Genomic DNA, 11,110 nt, shown 5'->3' on the forward strand with positions numbered 1-11,110 from the left:
GGGAAGAATTTGAACCTGTTTAGCATTCAGTCTAACACTTCATAAGGTTCGGCGTTTAGTTGCTTCTCTTTGATTCTGACTCATTTTCATCAACACTGCTGTCTTTCACGCCATCAAAGAGGGCCGTCTGAAATGTCTCTCATGCTGCCTTTATCATTGTTCCGAGATCCTGTGATCAGGATTCAGAGAAAAGGAACAACTCCCATTAAATGAGCAGAGCAAAATGGAGGAGCAGCAGGGATAATAAAGGGGGCTTAACTGTCAGTTTTCCTCCAGCAGCAGAAACCGTGTGACATTCATTGAAGTGGTCTGAGGACAGCAGTGAAATTCTAAAGAGTGTAGCAGACCATTTGAAGTCTGGCAGATGGTTCTATGTATTTTTCATGCTGTTGAGAACCTGTGACTGAGGTTTGGTTGGTTGTCATCCAGTGCCTGGGGACCCTGGGCTGAATGGATTCTACACACCACTGCAGAATCACATGATGTCTGACCTCTCCGCCATGGCAAACTGCCCAGCAAGGAAAAAGGGAGGAAGGGGAGGAATGCGAGTGTGTTAGTGTGTGACAGGGTTGTGCACAAAGAGATAGATAGAGAGAGAGGGAGGGAGGGAGGGAGGGAGGGAGGGAGAAGGCAAAAGAGAGAAATGTCGAACGATTGCATGTAAGCGTGCACGTCTGTTCACTGAGCATAAACTGAATAGTCCACGCCAACATACAACTTCACAGCCCTGACCTGTAAAACATACTGTTAAAGAGAAAGTGTGGAAAATATGAAGATGGAGGGGGAGGGGTGAGGGAGGAGAGGGGGGGCAGCCACTGCTAAGGATTCACACTATGTTACAGAGAGAGAGAGAGGGAGGGAGAGGGTGAAGAAAAATAGCATTGCCTGACTTCCCTTCCTTTGGAATGCATCCAATGTATCCTGTGAGAGAGGGTGTGTGTGTGCGTGTGTGTGTGTGGCATGCTGGCAGGAAGGCTTTCAGCATATAAATATCACATTACCACACAAGGAAACGCAGGCATCAGTCCGAGCTTCCAGCCGGCCTAACAAGCACGGGAGCTCCACTCTGGAGGTCAGAGGGAGAGCTTACACAAAATGGAATTCCACAGAAACCAGCACTTCTTTTAACAGATAAGTGGCTCGGGTGGCAGGAATGTGATGTGGTATAAATCTATGGTTCCTGTTATCTGGCGTGCTGGCGATCTACAGAGCTGTGTTCTATATATACTGTGCTCAGAGGGAATTAAGTATACAGTTAAAAAAAAGCTATAATGAAAAGAACATATAGGTTTATATACGGACTGGATACTGAATAGAAAACGGTACAACATACTGTAGCCCAATAAGCACTGAGCACTAAATTGGTGGTCACACAGACTATTTTAACGGAAATATGGTTTTCGAGTACGATTTTATTTGTACTTTTTTTTTTATTCCTGCTAACTGTTCACATTAAAACACAAATAACTGAATAATTACCTCAAACCGTTTCACTGGTGTTCCTCATGGATCAATTCTAGTTCCACTACTTTTATTAAATGCTAATCTGCCTTCAAACTGCACATATATGCAGATGATACTGTTACATATTTAGAGGCATAGGTATCAAAACATAGTACACAACCTGAAAATACAAAGATAAAACTAGTATTTTAGCCGTCAACCATCTCTTTAGACATGACTGCATGAAATAATCGGAGGTTTAAAAAATGAAACAATATTGAGTCATGCTACATGTCTATTCTATTTTATTGCATCGATGTTTGTCCCATTCAATCATGCTATTAAAAATGACTTTCCTTTATTTAGTTCCAACTGCTCGTGCAGTGCTATTAGTGTCATTGCTTTTTAAGCCTTGATACGACTCCACAGCGTTTTGATTGTCATAACAGCAAAAGCACAGGTGTTAGGAATAACATTAAATACTTTACTCGAGTGTCCCAGTGAGGCATGACAGCGTGACAGTGAGCCAACATGAAACATGCCAGAAGCTGGACACTTAAGTAAACGGAATCCAGACATCATTCATAATTATTTATACATGTGCTTTTTCCATTATAACATGTCAAAATGCCTTGTAGCCTCGTGAATTTTTCTGTTTTTTTGTTTTCATGTGAATTTAACCTGAATTTATGTTCATTCCGCCATATGAACAGACTGTGACTAAATGACGAAGGAGAAATGTGAAACATGAGTCTACGCCAGCTGGGAGCAACTGCAATAAAGCATCCAGTACAAAGCATGTCTCAAATATGTGTCTATCTGATATACATACGTGCCAGGGGACCCGCTGTATGTCAGCCTTCAACAGACCCCAGGTTAATAAAACATGCTTATCTGTGAAACATGAGATACCACAGACGATATAACTGCTGAAAAACCTCTCAGAATGATGAAACTTACAGATTACGTTACTGTGTCGACATTTCATCATCAGGAAATTCATAAGTCTCTGAGATTAGATAATGTATGTACAGATACACACACTCAGAAACAAAGCCCTGTCTTGCCCTCACAGACGCTTCACATCAAAATCAATACGGCACTGAACAGTCACTGGTTTTGCTCTTACCGTGCCTCTCCAATAGATTAGACCTCTCTGACTCATATTTACCAAGACATGTAGTTCTGCGGCTGATGATTTGCTCCGAGGAGCAGAGTAAGAAATCTCACCCTTATTAAGCGCGAGGATTGATCCAGTAAATTTTTTCACCGCAGGAGCAGGTTGATGGTGAGATTCGAGCTCAGTATGGGGTGTGATGTGCCTTTGCTTGTGCTGTGAACCAGACTTAAGATCTGTGCATGTGTACACACAGTGATGCAGGTTTTGACTTCATTTTATGCACAATTTTACCGTATTGCTGTTGAGTGTCATTAGCATGTGTGAAGTAAACCATCTGCAGTAAATCCAACACCACAAGCGCTCGGCTCATCCTGTTTTTAACTAGCGCACTCTGCCTCTCACAGCAAAACACTGCAATTTTCAATCTGTAATGTACCTATCCCCCCCCCCCAATACCCTCCCTGCCCTCAGCAGGAGGCAGGTCAGGCGTATACATCTCCACCCATTGCTGAGTGAGCACTGGGGAGTAGGGTGGAGAGACAGAGTACAGATCATAATGGCTGGCCAATTATCAGCAGCAAGGGGATGCTGGGGAGTTGGGAGGAGTGAGAGATTATGGGGGAGAATGGATCAATACACCAGTCAGTTTGTAATGAGGGAATGAATTGGTCCAAGTGAAGCAGATGGAATTCCTGCTCAGCCTGGGGTGGTCTTCCTGCACTGACTGTCAGTGGGGTATCGGGTTTTTGGCGCCGCTTTGTACAACAGCGCCCCAACAGGAGAACGACAGCCATCCCAGTGGATCGGTGACATTCAAGTATTTATAACATTTAGTTTTAGTCGTTGGTGGTGTTTCTCTCCTGCTCTCCTGATCTACCTACATTCCACTTTCTCTAAATATTTCATACATCACTAGGGGCAGATTTAGAAGAGCGTGAAGAATAATGGCTGTCTGTCCTTCACCATCCCCCTTTTAAACACCCACAGCTGCCAGCACAGGACAGTAAATCCTACACCTCACCCACTCGCCCATCCCAGCAGCTCAGCTCAGCCGTGTGCTACTATGCACTAGCATAACATGCACTCCTCTACTCAAATGAAAGGAAGCAGGCTTAAACTGTGAAATGCTAAACGACCACCACCCCCCTACTTGTTTCTAAAATGGTGACTGGAATAAGCAGTGTAACCAACAGCTCAGCTTCATCATTAGACCTTTGGTACTGTTGTGCTTCTCTGGTTGCTTCACTAGTTTCAACATCTCCCTTTCTTTCTTTTTTTTCTGTGGGGCCTTGTGTGGGGTGGGGGTGTTATTTATGGCTGCTCTGTGCAAGTGGACACACACACACACACACACACACACACACACACACACACACACACACACACACACACACACACACACACACACACACACACACACACACACACACACACACACACACACACACACACACACACACACACACACACACAACCTTTCACAGGATGAAAGGGCAGTCACACTGCCTGCAAACATGATTTTACAGCCCTGGGTGGAATGAGTGGTGGAGGAGAGAATGAGGACAGGGTACAAAAGGGGAAAGCCCTTAGATTTACGGGTCCCAGCAGTCAGAATGCAAACCATGTAGCAGCACACCTATTTAAAGTCTTTTTTTCCCCCCCGTCTACGAAATTCAGAGCCCCTAAGAAATGAGAGAAGTGTCTTTGTGCAGAAAGACAAATATGTGAAATGTGTGAGCACAGATCCATGGAAACACAAGTACTGCATCCTGAAAGGGGATTGTAGCTTTTTTCATGCCTCTGCTGTTTTAATTGGAACTGAGAAATGTGCCATTTCCAAATGTGATCCGTTTCAGTAGCCCATCAGAGACAGCAAATACAAGCGTGTGTGTACATGTGTATGAGGGCATGGTTAGGGCATGTTTGTACAATGTGTTGCATTTTACACATTTCTGCAGTTACACAGCTTCTCTGTGGACAATTCCAAGACGTGTAGAGGTTTGCACACATTAAAAATAACAAGACGTTGCTGCCAACATATCAACCAATGGCGTTCGTTTGTTTACAGGTTTTACTCTGACTGATGTGGGAAAAGCAGAGTATATATTTAACCCCCACTAAGGCGTTTGTAGTGCGTCTCAATCCTGTTTTTCAAAATGTAAACACCTATGACATATTTAGATTTGAGTTGTTTAATTATTTCAGAGCCGTGAAAAAACTAACCTACATTCATGATTAACAGATGGAAATTTGGAGAGTATGAAATGTCAGAGAACATTAAAAATGCCCATCACAATTTCACGGAGCCCAAAATAAAAACGACATAATTTCCTTTTTTAGCTCAAAAACGCAATTTACCACCAAAGAAAGAAGAGAAAACCACTCACATTTGAGAGGGTGGAAGTAGTGAACATTTAGCATTCAAAACAATGGGGGAAAAAAACATATTTTAATCAGACTAATCTTCCAACAATTGACTAATCAATGAATCTACTACAGTACTTGTGTCAGCTCTAATAAAAACAAACACAATATACTGCGAGTGTGTGGGAGCAATGGACTTCAGACAGAGTCTTTCCAAAAGCCGGAGGCAAAACTGCCAAGACGAGGACGGCAATGTAATTAAGTTTAAATGTGTTCCACTGACAGTGAATGGGAGAGCGACTCTGTATGTACAAGATGACTTAATGGGGAGTGGGGAGAATTTTCCAGTTTTTACTCAGTAAAACCGCAATTAATTAAAGTAATTTGGGTGTAAAGGCTCAAGTAAACAGTTTATGAGAACAAAAAGGCAGCGCTGAGCAAACTGCTGATGCAGCAGCTCCACACTTTGCCACATCAGATATTCAGAGTCCACCCGGAGTCCTCATAACACTTTGGTCAAGGGAGGATTTCACTTTGAGTGTCCATGGAATTCATGAACTGACAGTGAGAGAAGGCTGCAGTACATTCTGTCCCTCTGTTAATAATCACAGGGTTCCATTCGCTGCTCGTGTCTCCTGCAGCTTTAAGACGAAATAGATCCTTTTGCAATGAATGTAACGGACTGAAGCCAATGGTATGTGCATATATCACCATTCACTCTGGTGGAAGTTAAATGGGGTAATAACAGCTTAGATGTGTGTCACTGGTGAATTGTCCTGTGGTAAATACTGCCTCTAGTGGCAAATAGTGTGAGCTGGCAGGGAGCTATTGGTGAAAAGGTGTAGTCTGACCTCTGCTGGTAAAACATGATATTATAAGAGTTTGCGTGGTTATTAGAATGTCTCTTTGTACAATTTCCAAAAAATGCAAGAGAAAATGTGTAGTTAAATAACACATGAACGGGTCCAGATCCATTTTCTCGAAGCAAGCATTAATTTGTCATTATTATTAATGATTTAAACAAAAGCATTTCTGTCTGATGAATAATTAGGTAGCTAAAAACATTTTAATCAAATTTCCATGATGATTCTTTTGTTGCCACTAATGTTGTTACAATACTACAAAAGACTGAAGTATAATGCAAATAGAACCACATGATGAAACAAAGTCTGGTATTCTATTTTATATAAGGTAGGTTCTTTTGTTGCTGTGCACTACAAGCTGAGACTGAACCTCACCAAAGCCTCTGAGGGAGGAAGGATGGAAAAAGCAAAAGGAGGAGGAGGGGAACTGAAAGTTTCAGCTGTCTACGTACAACAGCAACCGTCTATCAAAAGACAACCAAAAGCAAATCACACATTTCTCCCTGTTTTAAATAAAAAGACTTGTTGTGCTTGGATCAAAACACAACCTGACTGACACTTAACAGAAAATAAAACCCTCCAAGTCACGTGAGGTAACAGAAGTAAGTTAGCAAAGCATTTATTTAAGATGATTATGACCTGCTGTGCTTCAACATAACCCCGTCGTCGTATTTCCATGATGTTTCTTGTCATTTGCTTTAGCACCACAACCTGGTTCCAGACATGAATTGCCACCACATCTCATCTTTGCTCAGGATTAAACTGGCATTAGTTTCATATCTCTGGTGAAGTGAAGTTTAACTGACCTGTTCTTTGAACTGCTCCTGAGCCAGACAGTCACTCATGTGGACGCAGCCCAACAGGCAGCCAGTAGGGTAGTCTTTAGGAAACCTTGGCTCTGCACAGAGAACAAAAGCTATCAAACATCTGCTAAGATCGGTGCACTTAATTCTAAACAGCAAGAAACAGTTCTCTTCCAGTATTCACATTATGTTTCCTGATTTGATCTGTGCGACGTGTGTGTATGTACCTTTCTTGTTAATGTGGCGGTACATGGCTTCCACTTCAGCAATCTCCTGAGGAGTGGGCTTCTTGGCTGCAGCAGCGATCCAAAGACGACCTCTGTGTGACGTGTACCAGGTTCGACCCTCTACCCTACACACACAGACACACACACACACACAGAATGCGATGATACCTTTGCTTCAACTGAACAGAAAACATAGCTGCATAGGCTACTAAAATTCTGTCAAAGCTCATTCTGGATTTGGGTTACTCTTTACCTCTTGATGCCTTTGACCAGCAGCGAGGCCCATGGCTGGTGCATGCTGAGGCACCAGCCTCCGTCAGCCATCTCCTGCAGCTCTTTGTCTTGGAGCCGCAACCTGTTGCGTCCTTCCTCTCCCTTGTCCTCTGCGAGACTCTTTCCCTGCTCCATGTTTCTCCTGTTGTTTCCACTACCTCCAACATTCACCCACTGCAAAATAAAGTCATGTCATCATCACTATCATTGCCAATCAATATGAATACCATCTTTCATGACAGTAAAAGGTTACTCTGCATGCTATTAGAAACAGCTGTCAGCCATACCCATCACTATCAGTGTAAAGTAAACTCATGTTTTACTGATTCTGATTTTACAATTTCAATTAAGTTTCATAATGGTACAAATGACAGGTTTAAAGCCACAATATGTTAATATGCAGTGCTGAAAATGTACCACAAGGTGACAGTATTGCTGGGCCGAGTGTATCTCAGAAAGGACCCACCTCTGGTGCAGACTGCATTATGTTGGGGTTGACCAGCTCTCTGAGGTTTTGCTTTCCACCTTGTCTTCCCGAGCTCATTGGTGATTTTGAGTCATTGTTCATAGCCTTGAGGGTCTCGTCCAACCTTTACGTTACAAAACATTTCAAAAGAAGGTTTTTATGAGATGACAACACAATGTAAGCCTGCAGCCTTGATTCAAGTGGCGTCAGATGATCTTACTTGTTGTAGTACTCGTTGAGGTTGTTTCCTTCATCAACCACTTGTCTACCAGCAAAGTCCAGTGTTATCTTCCGGTCCTTGCGAGAGGCGTGGCGCATTTCTCTAAGCTCCTCCTCCTTCCTCCTCAGCTTATCACGCTCGCCGGGCGACAACCACTGATTGGAATCGGTGGCAAAGTAATCCGACTCATCGTCTAGAACTTGCGTTCTCCGGACACTGGGGTTGGAGGGGACAGGAAGCAAAGAGTATGTAATAAATATTATCATTAAAGTAAACGTATCACTCTTCTTGACTGTGTGGTTTGTGATACCTGTTCTTGTCATAGTCCAGCAGTTTGTCTTTGTGCTGGACAGCCTTCTCCAGGCCGGCCTTCATCTTGGCCTCTTGGTGTGGGAGATAATCTCTTTCTCCACCGTCTGTCACCATAATAAAGAACATTTATAGCATCAATCCATATCATTACTTCATAGATTTTTAGTATTTAATAATTCTGCCCAGTTTTGACACTCACCTCCCATCAGCTTCTTTCTTAGCTTCTGGCTTTTGTTGGAGTCTCGCTGCAGAATCTCCTGCTCCTCTCTTGTGCAGACCTGAACAACAAGAAGAAAAAATTAAAAGCTGAGTAATTCTAACTTTACAAGAACTAAGAACTGTCAGATTTTACATTTACATACCAAGTTTCCACAGAAGAGGCAGGGTCCTGAGCCCTCTTGCTGGCAAACAATGCGACCACAGCTGATGCAGTTGTTGATAAGCTGGTGCTTTTGAGCAAGGCAATCACAAGCATGTCGACCAGGGAGTAAGACTTCAAGCCTGTCCTGTCCGTCTTTAGCATAGAGAGTGACAAACTTATTTTTCTTCTTTGTTGAAGAGGTGCTGCTGTTTTCCTGAGCCTGAGAGAGGAGAAAATCCAAGTTGGAACACAGGGCAAGAATAAGCAAGACAACAAAAATGAAATGGATCATCTACAAATGACCTTCATGAAATAGGTGGTAAGAGAACAAATGTTTACTCACCCTCATCAAATCAATGGGAGTTTTGACAGCTTCGGGCTCAGGTTCTGTTTGGGTCGCAGTCATCACTTCCTGTTTGTTACGGCCTTTACGTTTAGACTTCTTCTGGGCATCTTTGGTCAGGTCTTGTGAATCTAACAAAGTAGAGCAATATACCTTCACAAAAATTGTGGATAGCGTCCTTGAGAGACATGTTGATATCTCAGTGCATTGTGTGTGGAATTAATAGGAATTTCAATTGTTTAGCTGTGTGCAGGTAGTTGGCAGATATAAGGCAGTGTATGGCCCCACCTGATGAGACAGATTCCGCAGGAAGGAAAAGACTTCCAGAATCTGCAGCCTGTCTTTGAGTCCTCCTCCATCTGCAGAGGAGCTCGTCTATAAACAGCCTTTTTTCCCCATCCGTGCCCTGGAGGAGGTCTCCCACATACTCCTCAATCTCTTCAGCCGATTCAATGGAGAGAATGTATCTGGACAGCAGAGCGGCACAATAAGCATTTCAAGATTCAAGCTGTTTAGCTTCACAGCAGTGACACAAGTATAATCATGTGGGGAAAACGTTTGCAGGGAAGCTCTGTCGTACCAAAACAAACTTTGTAATAGAAGAACAATAATAGTGGATCATGGATTGTGGACTATGATTAAAACAAGACAGCTTGATATACAATATGTCTACTCACATATTCTACCATACATTGCGTCTTCCTTCATCTTTATTAGACATTTTCTTATATTCACAAATTGTGATTAGTGAATATAAGCTGTATAAAGAAAACTTGATTTGATTGATAAGATAAAATACAGAATATAACTAGATGTGTATTTACAAACTATAGATACAACAATGAAATAAACAACTAATTAAAGAGATGTTTTAAAAAAAATGAATATGTAATAACAACATACCGAGAAAATGTGCAATAACTTAGCCTTTTAAAATAGTGTATTTTTTGGATACTAAACCAAAATAATATTGTACAGTCATGTGTAATAATTTTGTCTGTGTTTAATGTTTATATATCATTTATTTAAACAATATTCATATTGATATTGGAGGGTAAATCATTCAGAATCCTTATCAGTACTATTTAATTCCTCTTTACGTCTGTGTGACTCATCTGTTTTGATTCATAATTCAATAATTGATTGTGTAAGAATGTTCTAAACTATTAAAGATACTTTAGTCGGCCCCAAAAGCTCGATATGACAAATGTGTCACCTTGAAAATAATAATTTAATGGTAGTTCAGGCAGTGATAAGAAGATAAACGTGTCAGACTGTTTAATAGCTGCTGTGAAACCAAACTTCTTCAGCTGCATCAGAGGAAAACAACGTATTCAACCCACAGATATACAATTTTAACCATTTTCTCATTTACTCGTATTACTCAAACACGTCGCAGCTAGAGTTAGCTTTAGCATCGTTAGCTCGTTGACAGCCGGTGTTTCGCAGCTTCAATGTCTCTTACTGGACGATGTCGTCACACGCCTCCAGTCCGAACACGTGGTGTAACTGGTCCAGGATCCACCGCAGCAGCGCGTCCGACATGTTTACCTCGAAATCACTTCAAACTGTATGAAGTTTGATCCGGAACTTCATACAACGACGTGAACGTCAGCGAGTTTCCAGTCGGAGGAATAACAACGTCGCACACTAACGCGTGGCAGCACGGAATTCCATCCGGAAAAAACATAAGCCGCGGATGAAAGGTTCCGGCCACCTTCTTCTTTTAGGTTTATTGGCAGTTGGCAAACCAGCTTATACATATTACCGCCACCTGCTGGACTGGAGCAGGGATCAGTGGATTCTCTATTTATCATAGTTACTCTCAAGCAGTGTTGTGCTAGTTCACACTTAAAATGAACTAGTTCACGTTCATATCTATCTATCTATCTATTTATCTATCTATCTATCTATCTATCTATCTATCTATCTATCTATCTATCTATCTATCTATCTATCTATCTATCTATCTATCTGTCTATCTATCTATCTATCTATCCGTCTATCTGTCTATCTGTCTATCTATCTATCTATCTATCTATCTATCTATCTATCTATCTATCTATCTGTCTATCCGTCTATCCGTCTATATGTCTATCCATCTATCTATCTATCTATCTATCTATCTATCTATCTATCTATCTATCTATCTATCTATCTATCTATCTATCTATCTATCTATCTATCTATCTATCTATCCGTCTATCTGTCTATCTGTCTATCTATCTATCTTTCTATCTATCGGTCGACATTGTCCAAGGATCGACTAATGAGTACTGCTCAGGTGTAATTGGGTGTGTGTGCTAAGTTCAGTC

At 41.7% G+C, this 11,110-nt stretch overlaps 1 protein-coding gene across 1 annotated transcript in view; it reads right to left on the reverse strand.

Moving 5' to 3' along the window:
• The window catches only part of trip4 (thyroid hormone receptor interactor 4), a 65,471-nt gene extending 55,002 nt beyond the window's left edge, over positions 1 to 10,469 (reverse strand). The window contains exons 1-11 of the mRNA XM_034581310.1: positions 10,261 to 10,469; positions 9,084 to 9,262; positions 8,796 to 8,926; positions 8,454 to 8,672; positions 8,291 to 8,369; positions 8,090 to 8,195; positions 7,780 to 7,995; positions 7,560 to 7,683; positions 7,074 to 7,267; positions 6,821 to 6,945; positions 6,597 to 6,688 (exon numbers count right to left, since the gene is read on the reverse strand). Of these exons, the coding sequence (XP_034437201.1) occupies positions 6,597 to 6,688; positions 6,821 to 6,945; positions 7,074 to 7,267; positions 7,560 to 7,683; positions 7,780 to 7,995; positions 8,090 to 8,195; positions 8,291 to 8,369; positions 8,454 to 8,672; positions 8,796 to 8,926; positions 9,084 to 9,262; positions 10,261 to 10,340 (1,545 nt within the window). The 5' untranslated portion in view covers positions 10,341 to 10,469. The remainder of the gene's footprint in view (positions 1 to 6,596; positions 6,689 to 6,820; positions 6,946 to 7,073; positions 7,268 to 7,559; positions 7,684 to 7,779; positions 7,996 to 8,089; positions 8,196 to 8,290; positions 8,370 to 8,453; positions 8,673 to 8,795; positions 8,927 to 9,083; positions 9,263 to 10,260) is intronic.
• Between the last annotated feature and the right edge of the window lie 641 nt (positions 10,470 to 11,110).

This window comes from Hippoglossus hippoglossus, chromosome 3 (assembly GCF_009819705.1).
Source record: "Hippoglossus hippoglossus isolate fHipHip1 chromosome 3, fHipHip1.pri, whole genome shotgun sequence".
Taxonomy (NCBI): Eukaryota; Metazoa; Chordata; class Actinopteri; order Pleuronectiformes; family Pleuronectidae; genus Hippoglossus; species Hippoglossus hippoglossus.